This window comes from Spermophilus citellus, assembly GCF_964194105.1.
Source record: "Spermophilus citellus genome assembly, chromosome: 18".
Lineage (NCBI taxonomy): Eukaryota > Metazoa > Chordata > Mammalia > Rodentia > Sciuridae > Spermophilus > Spermophilus citellus.
The window spans coordinates 17,512,119-17,536,795 of NC_138200.1; the positions used below are offsets into that span (position 1 = coordinate 17,512,119).

At 49.8% G+C, this 24,677-nt stretch overlaps 5 protein-coding genes across 14 annotated transcripts; 2 read left to right on the plus strand and 3 right to left on the minus strand.

The window, feature by feature from the left end:
- Positions 1-44: 44 nt before the first annotated feature.
- Positions 45-13,637, minus strand: PROSER3 (proline and serine rich 3). Of its 5 annotated transcripts, none has more exons than XM_081273510.1 (11): positions 12,471-12,594; positions 11,381-11,477; positions 10,896-11,080; positions 7,898-8,025; positions 7,696-7,793; positions 6,945-7,027; positions 6,700-6,725; positions 3,333-3,538; positions 2,301-2,886; positions 2,130-2,211; positions 45-1,978 (listed from the first exon to the last, which is right to left on the minus strand). In XM_081273510.1, exons 1-11 carry the CDS (start codon positions 12,569-12,571, stop codon positions 1,834-1,836), a joined length of 1,737 nt encoding a protein of 578 aa, XP_081129636.1. In that variant the 5' UTR covers positions 12,572-12,594; the 3' UTR covers positions 45-1,833. The 5 variants fall into 5 exon arrangements, with proteins under 5 accessions (XP_081129636.1, XP_081129635.1, XP_081129634.1 ...); XM_081273509.1 differs by having other exon boundaries at positions 46-1,978; positions 6,700-6,809; XM_081273508.1 differs by having other exon boundaries at positions 46-1,978; positions 6,700-6,845.
- Positions 13,638-13,784: 147 nt separating this feature from the next.
- HSPB6 (heat shock protein family B (small) member 6) lies at positions 13,785-16,108 on the plus strand. Of its 4 annotated transcripts, none has more exons than XM_081273515.1 (3): positions 13,785-14,090; positions 14,941-15,015; positions 15,162-16,108. In XM_081273515.1, the coding sequence occupies exons 1-3, from the start codon at positions 13,845-13,847 to the stop codon at positions 15,327-15,329; spliced, it is 489 nt and encodes a 162-aa protein (XP_081129641.1). In that variant the 5' UTR covers positions 13,785-13,844; the 3' UTR covers positions 15,330-16,108. The 4 variants fall into 4 exon arrangements, with proteins under 4 accessions (XP_081129641.1, XP_081129642.1, XP_081129639.1 ...); XM_081273516.1 differs by having other exon boundaries at positions 13,788-14,042; XM_081273513.1 differs by having other exon boundaries at positions 13,795-14,090; positions 14,941-15,063.
- LIN37 (lin-37 DREAM MuvB core complex component) lies at positions 15,423-19,974 on the minus strand. Of its 2 annotated transcripts, none has more exons than XM_081273512.1 (9): positions 19,684-19,974; positions 17,961-18,036; positions 17,716-17,766; positions 17,403-17,432; positions 17,238-17,323; positions 16,985-17,151; positions 16,500-16,582; positions 16,347-16,420; positions 15,423-16,273 (listed from the first exon to the last, which is right to left on the minus strand). In XM_081273512.1, the coding sequence occupies exons 1-9, from the start codon at positions 19,715-19,717 to the stop codon at positions 16,224-16,226; spliced, it is 651 nt and encodes a 216-aa protein (XP_081129638.1). In that variant the 5' UTR covers positions 19,718-19,974; the 3' UTR covers positions 15,423-16,223. The 2 variants fall into 2 exon arrangements, with proteins under 2 accessions (XP_081129638.1, XP_081129637.1); XM_081273511.1 differs by having other exon boundaries at positions 16,500-16,640; positions 19,684-19,961.
- Positions 19,975-21,084: 1,110 nt separating this feature from the next.
- On the minus strand, positions 21,085-22,392 carry PSENEN (presenilin enhancer, gamma-secretase subunit). Of its 2 annotated transcripts, none has more exons than XM_081274013.1 (4): positions 22,260-22,392; positions 21,960-22,103; positions 21,514-21,618; positions 21,085-21,362 (listed from the first exon to the last, which is right to left on the minus strand). In XM_081274013.1, the coding sequence occupies exons 2-4, from the start codon at positions 22,018-22,020 to the stop codon at positions 21,223-21,225; spliced, it is 306 nt and encodes a 101-aa protein (XP_081130139.1). In that variant the 5' UTR covers positions 22,021-22,103; positions 22,260-22,392; the 3' UTR covers positions 21,085-21,222. The 2 variants fall into 2 exon arrangements, with proteins under 2 accessions (XP_081130139.1, XP_081130140.1); XM_081274014.1 differs by having other exon boundaries at positions 22,238-22,375.
- Positions 22,393-22,906: 514 nt separating this feature from the next.
- On the plus strand, positions 22,907-24,608 carry U2AF1L4 (U2 small nuclear RNA auxiliary factor 1 like 4). Its single transcript, XM_081274012.1, has 6 exons — positions 22,907-23,284; positions 23,373-23,422; positions 23,492-23,590; positions 23,775-23,908; positions 24,026-24,121; positions 24,472-24,608. Exons 1-5 carry the CDS (start codon positions 23,167-23,169, stop codon positions 24,108-24,110), a joined length of 486 nt encoding a protein of 161 aa, XP_081130138.1. The 5' UTR covers positions 22,907-23,166; the 3' UTR covers positions 24,111-24,121; positions 24,472-24,608.
- The last annotated feature ends 69 nt before the right edge of the window (positions 24,609-24,677 follow it).

The window sequence follows — 24,677 nt, forward strand, 5'->3', positions numbered from 1 at the left end:
AGAGCTGCTGTTAGAAATCCATCCTAACCCACCTTTTATTTTTTTATAGACAGATATAACAATCTTGGTCATATATTCTCCATCATTTTATTATAAAAATTTTCTTATAGCAAATTGAAAAATTTTAGAGGACATCCACATATCCAGTTAGATCTTGCCATTAACATTTCATTTTATTTGTCTTATCTCACATCTGTTACTTTATTCATTCATCAATTCAATTAATCTTTGATGCATTTTAAAATAAATTGCATATGTTGGTATACTGTCCCCTAAATATTTAAGCACACATATCTTTATTTTTCTTTTGTGGTAAATCTGTACCTACAATAAAATTCACTGAGTTTGATAAGTGTGTAATCCATCCCCAGCATGGTAAATCAGTTTGGTTTATTTTTTTAAACATGGACTCTAAAACAAGGATCAGAGAGGGAGCCAAAGGAAACTAAATGGATGATATCATCTTTTCTGAGTTTTGGAAGTTAAGCTGCATCCTTTCCTCTGTACTCTATTGGTTGAGTGGCTGTTTCAAAGGGAAGGAATGTAGACTACCTCCTGGCAAGTGTATCAAAGAACACATAAGCCAGATGTGGTGGCACATGCCTATAATCTCAGTGACTCAGAAGGCTGAGGCAGGAGGATCACAAGTTCCAGACCAACCTCAGCAACTTAAGCAAAGCTCTAAGGACTTGGCAAAACCCTGTCTCAAAATAAAAACATAAAAAGGGGGTGGGGATGTTGCTCAGTGGTTAAGTGCCCCTCAGTTCAATCCCTGGTACCTGCCCCCCCCAAAAAATACACATACATTTTTTAAAAAGTTATACTCTATGTATGTATACTTTTGTTTATTTTCATGTGGTGATGAGGATTGACCCCAGTGCCTCACAGGTACTAGGTGAGTCCTCTACCACTGAGCACCACCTCAGCCCCAATATGTTTAATAATAAGTTTTCAATAGTCCAGGTAGGAGGTGGTGACAGCCTAGATTGAGGTGAGGGCAGTGGAAGAAGAGGGTTAAATTTTGGACAATTTTAAAGCTAGAAATGACAGAATTTTCTGACTGACTGTAGGTGGAAGAGAAAGAAGAGTCAAGGTCAACTATAAGGCTTTGGCTTGTCAACTAAAAGGGCAGAGCTGAGGAAAAAGACAGGCAAGTTTAGCGGGGAGGCTGGGAGCTCAGGAATTTGAGGACCTATGGAATTTGAGAAGTCTCTTAGACCTTTGGGTGGAGATGTTGAGCAGGCAACGCAATGTAGAAACTCAATTCTAGGCCAGAGATAGAAATTTAGGGGCTATCAGAATATTGATGGAGTTTATAGCCATTAGGCTAGACAAGAGCACCTAGGAGAGAGTGTAGATAGGTAAGTCAAAGCCAGGGCCTTGGGAGACACCAAAGTTGACACGTTGGGGCAATAAAGAGGCAAGAGCCAACAGGTAATGAGAAGGTTCTGGAAGCAGAGGAAGAAGTACTTCAAGGAGGGAAGGATCACTTGCATCAAAGGCTGTGGCTGACACAAGCAGGATATCGACTACTGGTCAATGCTTGGGTGACCCTAGTTAGCTTCATACCTAGAGGACAGTCCCTTTGTCCATCTGAGACAAAAAGATCCACTCCTGAGTTAAAGTCAGATAAATTAGGTCTCAGACTTGCCCAGACTTCCCCAGCCCAGATGAAACCAGAAAATAAATTTTGATTCAGTGGTCAGAATAGAGAGGGAGGGACATTTCCTTAAATTGGCACAACCCTTGGCCATTTCACAATAATCCATTTCTCAGAGACAAAGAGGAACCTGGAAAAACAAGTTTCATTGGGAAAAATAGATTGTATACAATTCAAAGTCGTCTAGCTTCAAGAGAGACTCCTTCCCTGCGCAGCCGCCTCCGTGGGGATGATGTTGCGGGTGACCTGGCTGGAGGCAACCACGATCCTGGGTCTTCAGCATGGTCCAACAGGATGGATAATTGGGAATCCACTTTCCTGGAGAAGGCGAAGTAGAGGCAGCTCAGGATCAGGTCTGGAACAGTGGATGAGGTTCTGGGAATGTAGATGGGGTGGGGGTCGGGTATCCAGCCCGGGTCTCAGAGGACTCAGGAGTTCAGTGTCACAGATCCCAGTGACGGAGAGTTACCTCTTCTGCAGCCTCAGCTCTGCCCTCTGAGCTCTTAGCACCCGCAGCACGGGGTCCTCCTGGAACTCGCTGCCATCTGAGTCTGGGTGGGTGGGTACAGAGTGAGTTCTGGGGCACAGGACTCCAAGGAGGCAGACGCCAAGATCCTAGAGGCCCCAGCAACGCGCTCACCTTCTGCAGCCTCCAGAAGTCGCGTGGCCTGGGAGAGCAAGTCCTCTGCTGGGGGCTGAAGGTCCCCTGGTGGGGGCGTGGCCATGGCCTCAAGAGGCCCCGCCTTGAACTCTGGGGGCGGAGCCTTGGAGAGTGTGGACGCCTCCTCAGTTGGAGGTGGTGGGGCCTTGGGCTGTGGACACTCGGCTTCAGCAGAGCAAGTAGCTTTAACTTTCTGAAGCACTGACCCCACTGGAGCAGGCGTGGCCTTGGCTTTACGAGCCCGGGCCCTTGACCGACAGTGAGGGTCAGAGGGAGCGGGCGTGACCTCTGGGCAAGGGGGCGAAACCTTGGCTTGTGGGTGTGTGACTTTGCCTTTTTGAGATTCAGTGGCCGCTGGAGGTGGGCCCTCAAGGCGAGGGGGTGTGTCTTCCAGGAAGTCAGGGAACAGCCGAGCTGTCACTACTTGACCCAAGGCGCCCCTGAGCTGCAGGTCAGGCCCCTCGCCAGAGTCTTCTGGGCGCAGAGCTCTGGACCTCCGAGGTTTGGGGCCCAGCTTCTCTTGCTGGGCAGGGCTGCTTGGTTCAGGGGAGGGAGGGCCCGGGCCCTGGAGGGTAGTGGGGGGCATGGGAGTGGAGGCCAGGGGAGCCAAGGTGGAGGCTGAGGGCACTGGGATGGAGGCTGAGGGTACCGGAGTGGGAACGGGGGTAGCTAGGGTAGAGGCCAAGGGAGCCTGTGTGGCAGCCAGCAGCGTGGGAGGAACGGTCGCAACAGATACCCAGGGGCTGGACTGTGGAGCCCAGAAGAAGCTATAGGGGCTGGGGGCCCACATGATGTGTGGAGAGGACCCTGGGGGAACAGGAGGCCTCTCCACATACAAGGCCTCGTGGGGACCACGCTGGGCCACACTGCCTCCCATGGGGTCACAGTTAGGCTGGGTTGTCACAGCAGGGGTAGGAGAGGGCTGCAGACAGATGGGAAGAGGGGTGTAAGAGGGTGGGGAAGAGGGTAGAGGGTCCTACAATCCCCTGTCTCCCCCTTCCTCCAACTCACCCGAGTGCCGAGGGCTTGGGTCCGGGGCAGCACCCAGGTTCCATCCCCCTCACCTCCTCGGGCCTGTTCAAGCTTCCGCCGCTGCCGCCACTGGTACAAAATGTCATCCTCTGGCCGAAGGGGTTCTTGGGGGGAGGCGAGGGCTGGGGCTGGGGCTGGGGCTGGGGCTGGAGCAGGGGTAGGGGCCTGGGCTGGTACCGGGGCTGCTGTGAGGGAAACAGAGGAGAGGTAGGAGTCAGGTGATCAGCCACCAAACAACAGCCTGTGCAGACACTCTTCTCTGTGCCAGAAGATTGTTCAGACAGGCTGTTCAGTAATGCCAGCTCCTCTCTGGAGTGGGAAGTGGGGAGGGGGCAAGGTCAGAGGAGAGAGCCATCCATCATTTTTCAGTTCTTCAATCATCCAATGAATATTTACTGAGCTTTTACTATATGCCATGCAGATGTGTTCTGGATATGGGGGTTACAGCACTGAACAGTTCCTTTGCCCTCACCCTGGTCCAGCCCCACTCACCCCACCTGGACTATCATAGTGACTGCCACCGGCTCCTGCCTGGGACCCCTGCTCTCCTGTCCTCCCAATCTGTGCCCGACTCACAGCCAGAGGCAGGTTGTGAATACCTGAGTATCCAGGGCCTTCCTGGTTATGAACACTGCCCTGGCTGTACCTCCCTATTGGTCAAAGGCAAAGGCCACTGAGTGCTGGTGGTTCCCTCTGTCTGGACTGGTCTTCCCTCATGTATCATATGCTTCATTCCCTCTCCTGCTCTGTGTCTTGTCCAAATGTTACCTTCTTAGTGAGACCTTCCCCGACTACCCTATTCAAAAGTGCAACAACCACCAGCCCTATTATTCCCTGTCCTCTGTCCTATTTCATTTTTCTCCTTTCACTTACCCTCTTCTAACATACTGAATGGTATTTTCTAGCTTAATTATGGTTTGTCTCTCCTTCCACAATGCCAGTTATGTAAGGAGAGTGATTTTTGTCTGTCTTGTCCATTACCCTTGCCCTACTGTGAAGAATAGAGCTCAGTGCAATCAATATTTGAGACACGATGCAAAAAGAACTGTTTATTGTGCCCTGTCCCAGTCCCCAACTATGTACTGGGGAAATGGTAATGATTACGGACAGGGCCAGGGGGCTGGGACTGGAGCTGAGTGGTAGAGCACCTGCCTGGCACACGAGAGGCACCAAGTTCGATCCTCAGCACCACATAAAAATAAAATAAAAGTAGTTGTGTCCACTTACAACTAAAGTAAATAAATAAATAAGGTTTGTTTGCCAGCAAGCTAATTATACCTAAAAAAAGGGGGGGGCAGGGCGTATTTTTGTTCCACTGGGCAAACAGACATTATTTCTACCACCCTGGGCATAATTTCATTTGTCCTATCAGTAGAGCTACCATGATCTCTCAGAAGCCCTATCATTTGATGCTGCACAGAGAGCGGAGGAACCACCCCCATCACCCCTACTACATCCTACAATTCTACTTTTAACCTGGACACTTCCCTCCACTGCACTCTTCAGTTCTGGCCCACTTCAAACCAGCAGCTTCTCTCACTGGATATAGACAGAAGCCAGAGGAAGTCTGCTAACACCCAAGAAAGTTCATCCTCTCCATGCTCCAACCTCTCTTGAGGATCTCCAATCTAAACATTACAACCAGATGCCTCCCCATGCCTCCAGGGCCCAGCATTCAAGGTGCCCTGCCAATCTCTCCCTCCTATGCTAGTCTGATCCTGGCTCTTGCCTTTTCTGGTCTATTGTCTGCACCACGCTCCCTCTCACTTCAGTCAGTTGTATATGCTAGAAGGCTCTGTTCATCTCACCTTCCTCATCTAGGTTTCCACTTAGCTAGCACCTTCTGGAAGCCCTCCCTGACTTCTAGTTCCACAGTACTCTCCTGCCTATCCTTCATTTCTGCATGTTTTACTTATATATGGGAGGGTTATGTGGTGATTCTCTGTTCCACATCCACTATGCCGTGAAGGTTTTGAAGGAGGGACCATGTATTCATAGTTTGTTGTGAAATCCTCAATCCTATTCACAGAGCCTCAAACATGGTAGGATTCAATATGTAAATGAGTTGAATAAATTTAACTGCAAAATAACTTATGAAGTAGGTACTAATTTTATTCCCATTTTACAAATGAGAAAACTGAGGCTCAGGAGGGAGAGATGAATAAAAGACAAAGCTTAGAAAGAGTGAAGAACTGGATAGGTGAGTCCTTGGGTAGGATCATGCAACATGCATGAACACCTCTGTTAACTTCTGCTTACTTGTACCCAATCAGGGGACCCCTGTGAGACCAAGATAGCATTCTGAGCACAAAATAACAGTAACAATTGGGACAGTAGTAATAGTAACCTAGGTCTATCATCCCATTTCTGAAATTGATCTGGAGTTCCAAAGTTTGCATACTTTAGCCAAATTGCATGATATATGTATAGCATAGACATGGGTCTGAGGCAATATATCAGACTCAAACATATTGACATATAGTGGAACCAAGCCAGGCACTGGAGCGTGACTTGGGAGTCTGAGGCAGGAGGATTGAGTTTGAGGCCTACCTGGGCAACTTAGTGAGGACCTAGGCAACTTGTCAAGACCCTGTCTCAAAATAAAAAATAAAAAGGGTTGGGAATTTAACTCAATGGGGTAAAACATCCCTGGGTTAAATCCCTCATATCCTCCCTCCCCAAAAAAGAAATATAGTGGAACCATACAGAATGGCAATATTCACCTATCTTTTATTTATAAAAATGAAAATTCCCTATGGTTCAATGTAATATACATTCACCAAGAATTATGTATAGTATTAACGCTAAATGTGATCAATACGGACTACAAATAGCCTCATAGGTCAGATTCTGTTGTTAAATCAATGTGGTACCGAATCTGCAAAAAGCCGCCTGATATTGGAGCTTGTGTTCCGCACTGCAGAAAGAACGTTAGGTCTCTCACACTCATGATAACTCCTGCTTTGTTTTGTTTTTGGTACTGGGCATGGAACTCAGGGGTGCTTTACATTGAGCTATATCCCCAGCCCTTTTTAAAATTTTGAGGCAGAGTCTCAACTAAGTTGCCCAGGCTGGCCTTGAACCTGCAATTCTCTTGTCTCAGATTCCCAAATTGCTGAGATTACAGGTGTGCACCCCCATACCCAGCTATGACAGCTCCTGTTGACAGACTTGTGCTAAGTGAACTCAATTCATCCTCACCACACCTGGAGGAGAGGGATCGAACTGTCACTACTGTTTCATAGTTGGGGAAACGAGGCCCAGAGAGGACAAGGTCACACAGCGGGTAAGCAGCAGATGGGATTTGAACCCAGGCTGCCCTCAATCCTTGCCTCTCACCACTTACCAGGTGCTCTGGAGCCAGAGCCCTTGCTGGCGTCAGGGATGAAGGTCATGGAAAAGGGAGAGAGGCCATCTGAGTTGGCTGGGAAGGAGGAACTGCTGGCATCACTGGGGCTGAGGGAGGAGGAGGAGGAGGAGATGGAGGCCTTGCTGCAAGGGGAAGGCAGAAGTGAGGCACTGGATGTCTCCGAGGCAGTGCGCTTGGCTGTGGCTGGAGCAGTGGGAAGGGTGAGGAGGTAGGGGAAGCACCTGCGTTTGAGCAGCCTGGTAGCTCTGCTCTGCAGGCTTAGCGTCTCCAGGTCCAGCAGCGACGAGCTCCATGTGTTGAGCCTCTGTGGGATGAGAGGGGTCAGAGGCTACTCCCCACCACAAAGGCTGCTGGGAAAAGGGCTCTGGACAGAGGGCTCAAGTGCAGGTTTCTACTCCACCTGGTACCTCAAGTGGCAGCTTACAATTTCCTCAGGGAATAGAGACCCAGATTTCCTCTTGGATCCACACCCTTCATTTGCAAGTCACTACTGTTGAAGGATTGAACCAACTTTCCTGAGGGAACCTGACTAAATAAAGCATTCTATCCTCTGGTTCACAGCAATTGACTTAGGATGGGTGAATAAGAGAGAGTCCTGGGGTTTGGGATGGAGCTAATGGAAAAGCTCCACTCTCCATTAAAGTCGCTGAGTTAGTACTCAGAAGCCTAAGCTGCTGGAGGCCATGTTGGCTACTGTGAGGGGAAAGCCTGCCTGAGATAGAACCCAGCAGAGGAACACAAAACCAAAAAAGCTGAGTTCCTCTTAATATTGTCCAAAACACCTTGATCTGGCCACACCTAAAAGCATCTACTTTTGGAGCTTGCAATTACACTCAACAAAATAAATTTTTTTTAAAAAAATCTTCCTTTTAAGGTTTAAGCTTCCTTGAATTGGGGAATGGCTTTAATTCTGTCTCAGGACTGGTGCTGATAGTTGAGGCACACAGAAGAGGGAGTGAATGAGGAGGTCACCTGCTTTATTTCCTGAAGTGGAGCCTCAGCCTGGGATGCGCTGGCCACCTTGGGAGCGAGAATTGCTGTTTTGAGTTTTCCTTTCCGTTCATGGGCTCCTGATGAGAAACCTCAACTGAGTGAAGGGGCCAGAAGGAGTGGTTGCTGGGGTCATTGATCAGGAAGGATTTTAGGCTGGGGGTGGATGGGCGCAAGGAGGTACCTGCTGCATGCTGACTGCTGAGATCTGGAGACTCTGGCCGAAGCCACCAAAAGTCATCAGGGGTTGGGCCTACAGGCTGGCGTTCCTCTCGACTTGTGGGCTGAGCTTGGCGGAACCTGTTTATATACCTGCAAGCATTAGAGGATGGGAGGTAGGGGATGTGAGGAGAGCTAAAAAACGGGTGAAATCTCCAGTACCACAATATTAAAAATTTAAAAATAACTTATTTCAGAGGCACCACAATGCCAGACCTTAAATTATACGACAGAGCTATAGTAACAAAACAGCATGGTATTGGCACCAAAACAGACATGAAGGCCAATGGTACAAAATAGCAGCCACAGAGAAACACCCACAAAAATACAGTTATCTCACACTGGAAAGGCACCATAAACACACATTGGAGAAAAGATAGCCTCTTCAACAAATGGTGCTGGGAAAACTGGAAATCCATATGTAACAAAATGAAATTAGAACCCTGACTCTCACCCTGCACAAAATTCAAAGTGGATCAAGGACCTAGGCAATGTGCCTAATAGAAGAAAAAGTAGGCCCAAATCTTCATCATGTTAGCTTAGGAACCATAGTCCTCAACAAGACTCCTAAAGCCCAAGAAATAAAATCAATTGGCAATAAATGGGATGGTATCAAACTTCTTCACAGCAAAGGACACAATCAAGAATATGAAGACAGAGCCTAGAGAATGGGAGAAAATCTTTGCCACCTGCATCTCAGACAGACCATTAATCTCCAGTATGTATAAAGGACTCAAAAAAAAAAAAAAAAAACTAAACAACCCAATCAATAAAAGGGCTAAGGAACTGAACAGACACTTCATAGAAGAAGAAATAAGATCGATCAACAAATGTATGAAAAAAATGTTCAACAACCCTAGCAATCAGTGAAATGCAAATTAAAACTACATTGAGATTTCATCTCACTCTAGTCAGAATGGCAATTATCAAGAACACAAGTAACAATAAATGTTGGGGAGAATGTGGAGGAAAAGGTACACTCATACACTGCTGGTGGGACTTCAAATTGGTTTCCACCACTATGAGAGTAGTATGGAGATTCCTCAGAAAACTTGGAATGGAACCACCATTTGACCCAGCTATCCCATACCTCAGTTTGTACTCAAAGGACTTAAAATCAGCACACTACAGCGACACAGACACATCAATGTTATAGCAGCTCAATTCACAATAGCTAAACTATGAAACCTAGGTGTCCTTCAACAGATGAATGGATAAAGAAAATGTGGTACTTATATACAATGGAATATTACTCAGTCACAAAGAAGAATAAAATTATGGTATCTGCTGGTAAATGGATGGAATTGGAGACTATCCCAATAAATGAAATAAGCCAATACCAAAAAATCAAAAGCGGATGATCTCTTTGATATGAGGATGCTGACTCACAATAGGGGTGTGTGTGTGTGTGTGTGTGTGTGTGTGTGTGTGTGTGTAGGTTCACCAGATTGGACAGAGGTGAGTGAGAAGAAGGGAGAGGGGATGGAAACGGGAAAGAGTAGAATGAATCAGACATAACTTTCCCATTGTTCCTATATGAATACACAACCAGAGTAACTGGTTGTACATCATGTACAACCACAGAATGGGAAGTTAGACTCCATGTATGTATGAAATACCAAAATACATTTTACTGTCACGTAAGAACACATAAAAAAAGGAAAAGAAAAAAATCTGATTAAGCTATGTTCATTCTAAAATCAAGTGGTAGCTGGTAGGCATGCGGCACATGCCTATAATCCTAGTGACTTGGAAGGCTGAGGCAGGAGAATTTCAAGTTTGAGGCTAGACTCAGCAATTTAGTGAGACCCTGTCTGAAAATAAAAATAAGAATAAAAATAAAAAGGGCTGGAGATGTAGCTCAGTGGTACAATGCCTCTGGGTTCAATCCCCAGCATAAAAACAAAAACCAAACCTGCTTTTTGCTAGGCATGGTAGTGGCACACACCTTAATCTCAGATATTTGGGAGGATGTGACAAGAGGATCCCAAGTTTGAGGCCACCCTGTCTCAAAATAAAATAAAGAAGGGATGGGCATGTATCTCAGTGACAGAGAACTTGCCTTGTATGCATGACACCTGGATTCAACCTCCAGTACCACATACACATATAAAAACCCCCAAACAACACAGAATCAACAAAACCCTGCTTTCCATCTAACCACTAAAGGCAAGTAGTTGTCTTTCAATATTTTTTTCCTTTCTTATGTGTTAATTTTATTTGATCTATTTATTTGGCAGTGCTGGGAATCAAACCCAGGGTCTCCTGCACGCCAGGAAAGAGCTCTATCACTGAGTTACAATACACTGGGCCCAGTCATGCAATTTTTGTTGGATACGTAGTCACTTCTTCTAAGGACTACATTTGCCATGTGACTTGTGATCTCATGACTAGATACTTGACAAACATGAAATGAAGAGATGCAATTCTAGAAAGTCGATTCAGTTGGGAGCCATTTTGGTCCATGAAGGAAAGAACACAGTCCAGGGATGGAACAGCAGTAAGACAGAAGGACCCATATCTCTGACACCTCAAGCAGAGGCTGCCATATCAGCCCTGTTGATTCTGCCTGGACCATTAGATGAGGGAGAAATAAATGCAAACTTGTTCAAGCCATAATTAATTTAGACTCTTTATTACAGCAGCTGATCCTTAACCTACAAATTCAAGTGTTCATTTGATATAGTAACTCACTGAAAGCTCAAAATAGCCCTAGGGGTATGTGCTATCAATATCCCCAATTTAAAGATTAAAAAAAAAACTGAGGCCAAGATCATACAGAGAGAGTAAGTGACAGAGCTGGGACTTGAACCCACACAGCTGAACTTCAGAGCCCTCCATAACACACATGAAGCACCTGGCCCTATAAGAGCACTGTATAAACAGTCTGCCTTCGATGATTATTACCTTCTCCCTCCCCCTGACCCAAACTCTCCTTTCCCTTCAGGGTTTCTGGTACTTACTTGGCCATCACTGAATCCCCACTGTCAATCAGGGTAGGTGGTGGAGAGGCCTTCTCAGTGGTGCTGGATGGGGAAGAGGTCCCTGAACTGGATGGCCAGGACTCTTCCAAATGTTCAGGGGAGTTGGCTGCAGCCTTAGGAGCTCGTGGGAGCTTGGATCTCTGGGACCTGGATGGGCTCAGAGTCTAAGATAGGGGAGGACACAAAAAGAAAAAAGTGAGGTTCGAAGGGTCCTTCCTGTAGGAAACAAAGATACACGTGAAGTCTCAGTTCAGAGGGGAGGAAGCAAATCCCACAATATTATCACTGTTAGCAACCTCAGGTGATTCGGGGAACGATGGGGGATATAAGCAGTAGAGAGCTGTACAAGGGAAGGCTATGGGGAGGTAAGGAGGGACTTTCTCCTAATGTCTCATCTCCATCTCTCCATATAAGCCTTCCTTCCCTCGATACTAGAGGTACTACTCTCTGTGGGCAGTCCTCACCTTGGGTTGCCAGGTCTGGCTTTGGGATGGCCAATCGTGGCCTCCACCCAGGGAAGCATCTCCAAAGGGGCTTTCTTGGATGGAGAAAACTGACAGGCTGCAAGGAAAGAATGGGATTGGAAGGCAGAGCATGGAAGAAGAGGGCAGAACAGACAATTCTCATGGATTCCTGGAAGAGATGGACTATAATTCCCATGAAGCACTGATGCACATTTAAGATAATGATAGTGGAGCCACGAGTCCCATGAGCCTTTGGAGAGCCACAGAAAAACCTAGGAACCAGTTGTTGGTGGTTCTCAATTCTGGATCCACTTTTTGGTGGGGGTGGGAGGGGGGTGGGGGCGTGTTTAAAATTAAAAACAAGCCGTTCCTACTCCTGACAGAATCAGAATATCAGGAAGTGGGGCTAGGCATCCTATCTTTTTCCCATTGTCCCAGGTGAATTTTTTAAAAACTGCAGCCTAAAGGCAAAATGTGGTCTGCGGCCTGTTTTAATTTTTTTTTTTTTGACACACACTAATTGTACACATTTTGAGGTACAGTGTGATAACTGAATACAAGTAGACAATGTATAATGATCATATCAGGATAATTATAATTTCTATCTCCTTAAACATTTCCCACGGTTAAGAACCGTGATTAGGCTGGGAATGGTGGTGCTTACGCGCAGGAGGACCGCAAGTTCCAGTCCAGCCTCTGCAACTTAGCAAAACCCTGTCTCCAAAAAAAAAAAGACTGGGTACTGTAACTCAGGTGGTTAAAACACCTGAGTTCCCGCCCCTCCCCCCCCACCACCCCATACCTGGTAGAGAAAACACAAACAAAAGACGAACAACAACAACAAAAGACCCGGGACTAGACCGTACACCGTACATTTCCCATAAACCCTTGGAGGACACTAGGAAATGGACTACAATTCCCATGATTCACTAGGCTCCGCCTAACCAAGAAAGTTCAAACACAACACCCTTGGGTGTCTAGGGCAATTTCAAAATTTAAAAACTCAATTTCCATGTCTTCTTAGAAGACCTTAAGGGAAATAATCCTTTACAGGTACTCAGAGAAAAGAACATAAGGCATTTAGGGATACCGGGGACTGTGAAGTCCAAGGCTGGGGCGGCCAAAGGCTGTGGAGCATCTTGGAAGTTGTAGTTTTAATGCGGTTGAACCCGACACTCTGGACTGTAGCATAAACTGGTGCTACCCTCACCCTCAGCCCTTCCCAAACCTCTTGTGATCTCGGGAAGAATAATCAGCCTCACCCACGGTCCATCCTGCAGCTACTCTGGGGCGCTTGTGCCAGCTCCGCTTCTTCACCCGACAAACCCAGTGCGCATCTTGTCGCTTAGCAATGCTCCATCAGCCCCGCCCCTCTTTGGGAGTGCCCGCTCTGGAAGAGAGCGGCCTCCAAGGCGACCAATGAGAGACAGGAAAATAAAAGTTGGAAAGGGGCTAATGGGAGGTGTTTCACCGACTGTCTATAACGCTGGCCTGCTTGAGAGACCGCGTTTGATTGGACAACCTGGAGCGTACAGCAATAATTGGCAAGACTGTGGACCAATGGAATGGGCTTGGAGTTGGAGGCGCTCTAAAGGATTCTTATTTTCCTGCAGTCCTGCTGTCACACCGCCCCTTCTTGTGGAAGCCGAAAGTTCTTCCCCGCCCGAGTCCAATGTGTTCTACCCGTTGAAAGGGTAATCGGGTACTCTTTCTCCTTTCTAACCTCCATCAGGCCAGTCAGACCGCCCTGATGGTCATCCAACAATTTCCCTCTTGCTGCAGAGCAGCTGTTGCACCTCTTGCCAGGCCCGGGCTCCTGGCCCAGGTAGCGGGATCAAAATGAGCTATTTCGGGCCCCAGCGCGAGGCCCCTGGGGGGCCAGACTGGAGTGTTAGTGCTCACGCCCCCGGGCCTCTGTGTACCCGAAGCTGAGTCAGAGGCACAGAATTAGGCCCAGCCTGCTGGGGGGCTGGGCCCAAGGCAGGGCTGAAGATGGGGGTAGGGTCTGTTTTGTGTCCTTCTGACAGCCTGGCCCGGCTACTGCATTCTCCAGCAATCTGCTCCTAAGACCTCCATCTGCGTCATCCTCAGAGCTGCCAGCTGGGTGGTGGTGGGTTAAGAGAACTGAGAACTCTTTGGTGGACTTTTCGTCTCTGGGTCCCAACTGCTACTTTGTGTTCTCCATACTCTTCAAGGCTCCGCCCTCTTAGCCTTAGTTTCCCTTTCAAGATACTGAAGAATCTTAATGACATTTTCCTGGCGTCCTTTCCAAGCATCCAGCAGGCGCTTAATAAATAGCCAAGTCATTATTGGGGTTTCTAAATAAGGCTCTTAATGGCCGAATCTGGCCACGGTCCCAGTGTCCCCGAGAGGCCCGCGGAGGGGCCGGCACAAGACGCACTATAAATCAGCGCCTGTGCATGCAGGGGCACTGCGGGATCCAGGGCGGCGGTGGAGGAACAAGATGGAAATCCCGGTGCCTGTGCAGCCGTCTTGGCTGCGTCGCGCTTCGGCCCCCTTGCCGGGAATTTCCACTCCCGGACGCCTCTTTGACCAGCGTTTCGGCGAGGGGCTGCTGGAGGCGGAGCTGGCTGCGCTCTGTCCTGCTGCATTCGCCCCTTACTACCTGCGCGCCCCCAGCGTGGCGCTGCCCACCGCCCAGGTGCCAGGCACGGGGGAGGGGGCAACTCGACCACTTTCAAAGCCAGAGGTCTGGGTCACCCCGAGGGGGTGCTGGGATGACTTTGAGCGTAGTGGAGAGTGCGACCACCCAGGGTTTCTGGAGTTCCCTCAGTTTGGAATCGGGTTGCTGAAGAGAGTTCGAGATCCCCATCACTCAGAAGGGGCGGGGGTGGGAGGATTGACTCGTAGTTCTAAGGGGAGTGGAAGGGCTGGGTCGCTCGGAGGGGAGTCTTGGCTCTGAAGGATGCCGGTGACCAGGGAATCTGGGGGAAAGGGCAGGCAGTGATTCTTGAATGGTTGCAGGGTTGTTAGTTTTGTTGTTGTTAGTTTGGAGGTTGTGTGTGCTTCCCCGGATGTCTCCTGGAGAGGTAAAGGAGAGAAAGGATCCTGTGATTTGATGAAGGGCATCTTGGCCACCCTGAAGCAGGGGAAGGGTACCAGAAACTGCTGGGAGCGCAGGAGGTTAGGTGACCCGAGTTGGAGGGCTTAGAAGGACTCTGGAAACTTGTGGTTAGAGGCATCTTGACAATTTCTGGCGGGGGTGGAGAGTTAGGACTGCTGGGGCGGGGGCAGAGTGACTATGGAGTTTGACACTGGGGGAAGGGACAAGCTTTCTCGCCTTAGGATGGCTTCGGACCTGACCTTGCAGGAAAAGGGAACCTTATCACTCTCTGTGTGAGGGGAATCCAGTGATTAGAGGGGATGGGAGGATACCCGTTATAGTGGGTTACGAGGTCCTCACTGACTCTCATTAGGGAACTGGACTCCCCAGAGTCAGCTGTAGTTATGGAGCCGACAGGGGTGGGGCCTCGCCGGGTCTGGGGATCCCGGCCCCTTCTGATGACAGTCCCACCCGGCCCCGCGCCCGCTGTTCGCAGGTGCCGACAGACCCCGGTCATTTCTCGGTGCTGCTGGATGTGAAGCACTTCTCGCCGGAGGAAATTGCTGTCAAGGTGGTGGGCGAACACGTGGAGGTGCATGCGCGCCATGAAGAGCGCCCCGTGAGCGCGGGCGGGTTGGAGCAGAAGGCGTGCGCAGGCGCGAGGGGTGGGGCGCCTGCGGGAAGGGGCGGGCCAGCTGAAGCCTCTCTGCCCTCTAGGACGAGCACGGATTCATCGCTCGCGAGTTCCACCGTCGCTACCGCTTGCCACCGGGCGTGGATCCTGCCGCCGTGACCTCGGCTCTGTCCCCTGAGGGCGTCCTCTCCATCCAGGCTGCACCTGCGTCGTCCCAGGCCCCTCTGCCGCCACCGCCTGCCGCCAGATAGAGGTCCAGGCACGCCTGAACCCCGTGGTTGCGAGGGGTGCCGCTTTAGGCTCCTTTTCTTAAAGCCGATCTGACTCCGCCCAGCCAGAAGTCCCAGCGCCAAGACAGTCCCTCCATCCAAATCAAGATTCCGTCCTGACCCCTTCACCCTAGACCCAACCTTAATAGCCTTGACCCTTCCAATGACACCCCCGTCCAGCTTTTAGATCCCAGCCTAGACTCCATTAGCAATGACTCCACTTTCTTGTCTTATATCCCCTCAAGATTCCCTCCAACTGCTGAAAAAAATTTTATCCACATACACACACTCTGACACCGGATTATGATGTATGTAGCCCTGCTTGGTCAGGCATGACCCCTCCCCAAACGGCCCAGACCGCAAACCTCCCACTCCAGTCTAGGGCTATGCCCCAATACTCTGGATCTTTTCCTAAAAGCAGACACTCCAGTGTCCCCACCCCATTTTTTGACTTGAAACCTCATCCAGCCACCCAGACTCTTGAGCTCTTTTCTGATTCCCAACCTTTGGGACACCTATCCCAGGCCAACTAGGACCTGCAAACTCAAAACTGTATAGGTTGCCCCCCAACCTCCCCAAAGATGTGTCGGGCCCCCTCCTCAGTTAACTAGAACTCTCCAGTCCCTTTGTCCCTCCACACCTCATCCTCCAGGATCCAACCAAGTGGCCACTCTTTCATTCCCTCACCAAATGACCCATCACCCCATGCCCCCATTCTTTCCTAGGCTCACTCCCCAATAAATGTGCTACAGCACTGTCAACTGCTTTGTTTGGGCTGGGAAGAAACGACTGGAACACACGCTAGTGTACGGTTGGGGGATATTTATTGGAGGAGCTGGGAATGTCACTGTCGATCGTACATCTCCCGGAGGATCTTCATGCTTTCTGAATAACGAAGCTGATTCCGATGGGATGCCTCCTTCCACCTGATGAGGTAGAGCGAGGATTCAGTAAATGGAAAAAGAGGTCATGGGGGGAAGCCAGCTGGGGGAACCTCACCTCTGGCGGATGCGTTTCCAGCGCTGCATGTTACGATAGATGAGTGTGGAGGGTGAAGGCTCGGGCTCAGAGGGCTGTGTGGATAGAGATCAGGTGTACATACTGGAGCCCCACAACATGACCCACAGCCTCAGGCCAGCCTCCTATACCCACCTCATCATCGGGTGTGCCGTGGGTCTCAGGCTGAAGTGGGGATGGAATTCGTGATCTGCAGGCATCTCCAGGTGGCCCAGGGGCTGTAGGTGGAGGCAGCTTGTACACATCACGACTTTTGCTGTTGGCGACCTCTGAACCCTAGAGATACAATACCCCATACCAGGCCCAAGAGAATCAGAGCAAAGGGCTGGGAGTACACATTTTATCCTTCTTGACTTTCCCAGACAATAGACTTAAGGGGCTCACTGGGAAATCTATACTTGCAGGACTCATATCTGAAGGACAGATACCTTAAACAGCCTGGAAGTCAGCTCTGTCTGCTCCAGGGATACCTGTCTTCTCCTGTCAGCTTAAGAACCCTTGTCTACCCTTGCCCAGCCCAGGAAACCCCATCTATACCTGTCATCCTGGGGTGGGTCCCTTGAGCCTGTCTAACCACTGCCCTCCCTGGCTGCTGGGCTGGGGCCCACCACCCATCCCACCTCCTCATCTTCGGGCAGTGGGGGCAGTGGTGAGCTGGGTGAGTGTTCACGCTCGCGCACTGAGGGGCTGTTGCGCATCCAGGCTCGGCAGATTGGGTACAACGGTGTATTCTCACTGAACTGGGCCAAGTCCACACTCCGGTCAAACAGCTTGATCACATATGTGTCTGGGGTGGTGGGGGTGGGAGGTAAGTAAGCATCCTTATGTAGCCCCTGGCTCCCAGCCCACCCCCTCTAGGGGTTGCCCACTCACTGGATCGCTGAGGCCCTCCCTCAGCTAGCCCATCATCCATTTCCCTCCTCTTCTTCCTCCGCTGGTGGGGGAAGCGGGCAGATGGCCTGTGTGAGGAAGGGAAGTGTAAAGACAGGGGTGAGGGCTGGAAACCACATCCACTGGCTGGGGCCCCTGCCACCTTACCTTTTGCCAGTGGCTGCGATGGAGCAATCTCTGTGGGGAAAGACAGGGCATTAGCAGGCTGACCTTCAAACAAATGCCTGCTCCAAACCCCCTGAAAGGGCACCCTGGGACCCCTTGAGTCTTGTGTCCCACTCATACCGTGGGGTTCTAGATGCCAACCATGAGGGGACCTAAACTGCTTCTGTCACAGTTTTTGTATATGTAGTGTGGTTAGGAGTGTATCAGAGAAAGCGCAGGCAGAGTGGCCAGGGACTAGATGCGGAAAGGAGTTACCCACCACATTCTCAGATCCAGATCCTATAAAACAGCTTACTTGTTGTGGGTGTCTGAGGGGGTTTTCCCAGCTTCCTCGTCCAGCCGCTCCCTAGTAGCAGAAGAGAACTATTGGCTCAGGGTTCCCAGGGCCTGGTGTGTGTGTGACTGCATCAAATGGCTTCCCCATGAGACACCTTTCTCCCAAAATTAGCCTCTGGGGTCCCACCCAGATCCACCCAGGATCAGGAGTTTCAATTTGCCAGAGCTCCAGCCCCATGATCCCACCCTGGACCAGGTTCCAACCTGTCCAAGTGACTCTTCTCCAGCAGACACTGCAGAACAGCATCCAGTTGGTTCCGGGCTTTGGCCATCTCCAACTCTGGGGGCAAAGGGTACCAAGCAGAAGTCACCTCTGTATGTATATCTCCACCAGAGCCAATACTATTGCCTGGTCCAGGCATGCTAAAAGGGTACAGCCGGCAGAGACTGAGAGATACAGGGATTCCCAACATCCCTTAGAGGAGAGACAGTTTGAAGATGGGGGTTGGGGCAGCTGAGACTGTAGCAAACAGCCTTGCATCATGTTCACATCTCTGTCCCAGTCTTGGCTTCTCTCCTGAATCTCAACTTGTAGATCCTACAACTTAAGACACCTCCCCTTGGACATCCCCTGTGCTCTTTTTATGCACCGGGCCCTACACTGGCCTCAGCTCTCTAACCCCATGGCTTGACCACTTGGCCTCCTGAGTGTCTTCCCTCCTTCACCCTTTCTATCCTGCCCATCCTGGTCCTGTCTTCTCTTTTCCTTGGGATCCTAACCTCAGTATCTCAAGGTAGCCAGGGGAACTTCCAAAATCAAAATCAAAAACAAGACCCTGATTTTCCCCAGCTTAGAATCCTCCAGGACTCCACAGCGCCCCCCAGAGGGTGGAGTCTTCACTCAGTCTGGAGTTCACAGGTCTATCTCTAGCCCCTACCATCATTTGTGTTCAGACCCCTAAGGGGTCTGAATATTTTTTTGGCATTGGAAAGGTCCTTTATTAAGCCACTTGAGTTCAAAACCCTCCCTTGGATCCTTATTTCTCTCAAAGCAAAAGCCTAAGTCCTCACCTGGGCCCACAAGATCTGTCAACCCTGAACACCTCTTTGCTTCAACCTCCTCTCTACCTCACTCTGCTTCAGCCCCCTTGGTCTCCCTACTGTCCCCCCAACTCACCAGGTAAGGCTTCTATTTCTGGGCCTTTTTCAGGCCTTCTTCAAAACTACTTCCTTTGTTTGGCAGTTCCCTCTAATATCATTTTCATAGCATTCTGCTGTACCTTGCCTCACTCCCACTCCTGATCTCCTTAACTTCTCTCTTTAAGATTTAAAAGGCAAAGTCTTGCTATATCGCCCAGGCAGGCCCTGAACTCCCAGGCTCAAGTGATTCTCTTATCCTCCACAGGATAAGAACTACACCACCAAACTCAGCTCCTGTCTTCTATATTTAATAATATTCATCGGATGTCATTCGACTATTATATTTTTGTTTGAATTCTTTGCTTCCCCACTGGTTTTATCAGGGCAGTCTTGGATTCCCATCAGCTCTGCCCCAATCCAAAATGACTTCTTCTGTCTGAGCTTGTTTCCCTATCCAATGCACTTCCTTATTCCTAGGGTTATTGGAATATAGTGACTGTGAGGGTTAAGAGTCCTTATTTTTCAAATTCACAGCACAACGCCTGACACATGACCACTGCTGGAATCGGAGAAACTGAGGTGGGGGCAAGAAAAGGGCCCTTCTCAGTTACCGGCTGAAAATCCCCTCCTCTTACCAAACCAGCTGTCTGAACCACCACCATTCAATCTCAAAGCTACTGTCAGCACAGACGGGGATGGAATGATCGATGCCTGATATCGCGATTGTCAGATGGGCTGCAAGCAGAAGTCACCTAGCCGCCTTTTCGCGATACTCCTGCCTAGCAGACCTCCAATACCCTGAACAGCACAGTGCTCCCTTTCAGGCCCCCGATCTCTGGGTTCTCACCTGATTTCTCCACTTTCACCTTCACCGGGAACATGGTTTGGCTTCGGAGTCTGGCTAGCTGGGTCACAAAAAACCCCAAAGTGCCTAGTGTCACAAATCAAGGCAAGAGGCGAGCGGGGAGAGGTCAAAGGTAAGCTCCGTGTACGGAAGGCCCTCCAGCTTGAGCAGTGTCCAGCCGCGACTGCAGCAGTGGCCGCCGCCTCCCTTCTTCCCCTTCTGTGGGTGGGCCCCTTCCACAGTCTCTTGTTCCCATTAGTCAGCCAAGTCGTCAATTTCGTTCGCTGGCCAATTGACAGCTGCCGCCCCCACGGCTCCCAGCCTTAGGTCCCACCTTTTGGGCTGCCGCTTCCGGAAACAAACCAACGACAACCCGGGGTGCTTCCTGGGAGGTGTAGTCCTAGCTCCCGAGACTCAATCTGTAACGCCGCCCTCGCCACGCGAGGCGCGGTGGGAAACAAAAGCTCCAAAGCTCCGACATCGCAAGGCTTTTGGGGAGTTGTAGTGTTAGGTTTGGGGAACACCGATTTACTTATTTACAGGGTTTAACTAACCGTAGGAGTCCCTCTGGTTCCTAAAAGGAACACTAGTCTTAAATTAGAGTGGCCTCCTCTTCCGGAGCACTAGTTAGATGCCCAGCTACATGTTAACTTCAGGTACAATCTCATTCATTTAGCAAATAATTAGGCACTGGGGAAATTGCAGTGAACAAAACTCCTTGCCCTAATGGAGCTTATCTTTTGGAGGATGAAAGATAGGCAATAATCAGATAACATATTCCAAATGATTGATGATAAGAGAAAGAATATAGCTTGAAATGGTAACAGGGAGCAAGACAGGAATTTAAATTTTAAATAGGAAGTTCAAAGAAGGCTTCTCTGAGAAAGTTCTTGAACACCTCTGTTGCTGCAGACAACACTTCCTTCAGAGAATGAAAAATTTCCACTTAGCACATGTCTTGGCCTAGATAAACTCCTAGGAGGTAGCATCCTGATTTGTATTCTAATGAGCATATTGGGGCCCAGAGTAGGAAATTCATATTTTTGTTTAGTTTTGTGATGCCAAGAATCAAACCCAGGTCCTCATGCACTCTAGGCTTATGCTCTACCACTGGGCCACATCCTCTGCCCAGAAAGTCATATGTTTTTGAATTCACAACCACCATTACAGGATAGCACCCTCTAGAAGTGGACATGTTATTTGTTTCTTGGCTCCTCATCTGTAAAATAGGGTTCATGAACAGGAAATTTACTATTCCAGAGGGTTATTAGTTTTCAGTGGGGGGGAAAAATGCATATAATGTGTGAAGCACTAAACCTGATACAAAGTAAGCACTCACTAAATGTTTTTGAATGTTAATGATCATTTTATGCTTCAACGTCCAAAGATCTCAGGAAGTCAATATCAAAAGTTAAGGTTATTTATTGGGGATGTCAACAGAGATGACAGGTGATGGACACATGTCTTTGGGGCTTGAAAGTGAACTTAAAGCAGAGGAGCCCATCCAGGGAGAAATCAGGTCCCCAGGCTGTGGAGAAGTTGTCAGGGGGTGCCCAAGGGTATAGTAAAGGAGAGGTAGTCTCCAAGGGCACCCCAGCGGGGCCGGTAGATCTGGAAGATGGTGATCCAGGTGGTGAGCACAATCACCCAGAAGAGGAAGCCCACAGCTGAGCGCCAGACATCTATAATGGGGAACAGGAATGAGGAGGGTTGGCCTCCAGATGCTCTTTGGACTCACCCTGACCGTCCCTCTCTTCTCTTTCCCAGATCCCCGAATTCTGGAGCATCCACCCCCCACCCCCACTTCCCCTTTCTTCTGTGCCCTAGACTTACAGCCTTTGATTTGGCTCTGCTCTGTGTAGGCTGGGGCGAGGAACGCCTCTCGGAAAAACCAGAAGATGTTGACCAACCACAGAAAAGGCAGGAACGCGAACCCACCTAGGAAGATAATCCACACTGGGTTATAAAGCAATAAGGATCTCTACCAAAGCCCACACAGAAGATCTAGTTCAACGGGAGATCGCTGCTGTCAGGGGCTCAGGGATCCTGGCTCCTCCCTGGGTTCCAGGAATCTGATTCTTCAACTTCTTATAGGATGAGGTCTCAACTTCCTCCTTCCTCAGGACCCTGATGCTCCCTTCTCTCAGATCCAGGAGTCGGAGTTTCCAGCTGCTTTACCCCTAGGGACCCACGAATCCAAGCCCCTAGGCCCTCTATCCCTCAAGCGCTCTAATTCAGTCCCCTCTTTTCTCCCGAGACCCTCAGGGATTGGCCCTTACCCAAGTAGTACTTCCGGCACAGGTTCAACTTCTCCTCATTGGACACCCGCTCCAAGTTCATATTTGCGCTAGACCCGGGTCCTCTTAAGGGTCTGCGGGGCAAGACCCAAGTAACAGATGCAGAGATCACAAACAGCCACGCCCCTATTACGACAAATCAGAGACAAATGCAGATGTGGGTTTGATGAAAGAAGGGCACACAGCTCCCTTTAGCAAGCAGGACGAGTGAACGAAGCTCTTTATATTTATTGGGGTTCGCGAAGCGACTCAAAACTCACCAGTGGAGTTTATTTCCTTTACCTTGGATGCCTTTGGTATTTTCAACTACGGACGTTTGCGAGAGGTGCCGCAGGTTTCGCTGGAGTTTGTAGTTCTTTCTTTTTGGAGAGGCAACGCTGTACGCATGCGCATTCAGGAACCTCCCGGCGGTGTTTGTGGAAGGGGGGGCGCGGACCTCCAATGCGCAAGCGCACTAGGGAGTTTGTGAGCGCGTGATAAGCGTGCGGAGGCAGAGACGAACTACACTTCCCAACGCTCCTAAGTGCCGGAAGTGACGTAAGGATCGGGCAAGCTACAGGGTTGGAGTGAAAATGGCTGAATATTTAGTTTTGATATTCGGGAATGAGGACAAGTGAGAACAGGCGCAGGGAGTGTCCTCTCGAGAATTGGGGGCTAGGGCTTTGGTCCTTGGTAGCCGGACGGTTGGGGACGGTGTTTCTGGGGTGTCCGACCTTCCCGGCCCCTAATTCACCACTGTCTTTGCACCTCTTCCAGGGTTAACTGCTCTTTTTACTTTAAGATCGGGGCCTGCCGGCACGGGGACCAACACTCCCGGCTTCACAATAAACCGACTTTCAGCCAGATGAGTCCGAACTCGGATCCCGGCTGGCTACCACCTTCAGGCTCTTCCCCTTCTGCTGTCCATCATCACTAGGTCCCACCTTTTCCGTATTTCTAAGGTCCAGCCTACCGCCCGGCTGTTTTCTGGTAGGCCCTCTCTGCAAGTTCCTCCCCTTAGCTTTCAACGCCCGCTCCCTGAGACTTGGCCACACCCCCCTATGACAGACTGTGCCTCTGGGCGGTCTATTGTCTCTAGGTCCTCCCCCACCTCTTTCTAAGGGGCAAGCACCGCTGATGCACTGATGATGCTTAGAGTTCTTCTCTGGTGCAGGGTTCCACTCCCAAACTTGGGTACTTCCCTCTCTGCATGAAGCCCTGCCCTCCGAGCTCAGGTCCCGCCCCCTTTAAATTCTGTTCAGACCATAGTGCTGCTCAACCTATATCGGAATCACAGAACACCGCCCAAACCGCAGATGGATCTCATTGTGAGTAAGGGACTAGACAGGACAGGAGCAGGGCAGACAGCCTTGCAGGAAGGACGTCTCCTGATTTCACCCTGCTCCCCACCTCCAGGTCACATGAGCGATGTAGAGGTGCAGGAACACTATGATAACTTCTTTGAGGTGAGAGTCAGCCAGGATAGGTTGGATTTCCTCTGCCAGCTTAACTGAGTTTCTCCTTGTCTTATGCAGGAAGTGTTCACAGAACTGCAGGAGAAGTATGGGGAGATTGAAGAGATGAATGTGTGTGACAGCCTGGGGGACCACCTCGTGGACAATGTCTATGTCAAGGTGCTTGCTGCCAGCCCCCCTTTCCCCAGCCCTGAAATGGAAGCATTTCAATGCCTGGTGACCATCACTGAAACTTCACAGTTTGAGGTCCATTACTAAGTTAAATCCTGTCTAGCCTCAGAGCTACTATCTAGTTCCCTGAAGATCACAAGTTCTGCTGCTGACAGCCACCCAGTTTCTCCAGTTTTGGCAGGATGAAGATGCAGAGGGGGCAGTGGCTGAACTCAATAACCTCTGGTTCAACGGTCAGGCTGTGCATGCTGAGCTGTCTCCTGTCACCGACTTTCAGGAGTCATGCTGTCAGCAGTATGAAATGGGGTATGGTAGTTTAAGGGTGGGACAGACACTCAGAGTCCCAGACTCTTGGGTGTGTGCTGGAAGGCTCAAACACACTCAGTGAGGAAAGTTTCCTGTATCCATCTATCCTCTACTCAGGGAATGTACCCAAGGTGGCTTTTGCAACTTCATGCACCTGCGACCCATATCATGGAACCTCAGGCGGCAGCTCTATGGGCGGTGACCTAGGCACAGGTAACTCGGGACCAGTCTGTCAAGATTTCTTATAGCTAAGGACCCTGAGATGAGCCTAATCCTAAATCCCAGTCAGTGTCCCAAGACTCTTGTACCCTAAGAATAGTCGTGAGCTCTATCTGAAAACTAGTACCTCAGTCTCAATCCCCAAACCAGCTTGAACCTCAAATCCAAGACCAGCCTAGATCTCCAACCCTGAGATTGATCCCTGAGTGCCCTTTCCTGAAACCACCTTGTGAAACACTAGTTATATTAATGACCACCCTGCCCATCCCAGAGCAGAGAGGCGTGGGGGATCTTTGCACCACTCCCAATGGCTCTAACCCAGTTCTCTCCCTTCCTATCCCCAGATCACCCCTGAGGTCCCATACTGGCCACCGCCCCCGAGAAAGGAACTGTCACCATTCCCCAGTCCACCGGCATACCACTTCTAAGACTGGCTCCCTTGCCCTTCACCCCTGACAGTCACAGATGTTTCTGGCAAGGACCCCTCAAACTCCCCTTCACTCTAGCCCCATCTTCCCCAGGCTCCAGAAGTCCATTAAGTAATCTTTAC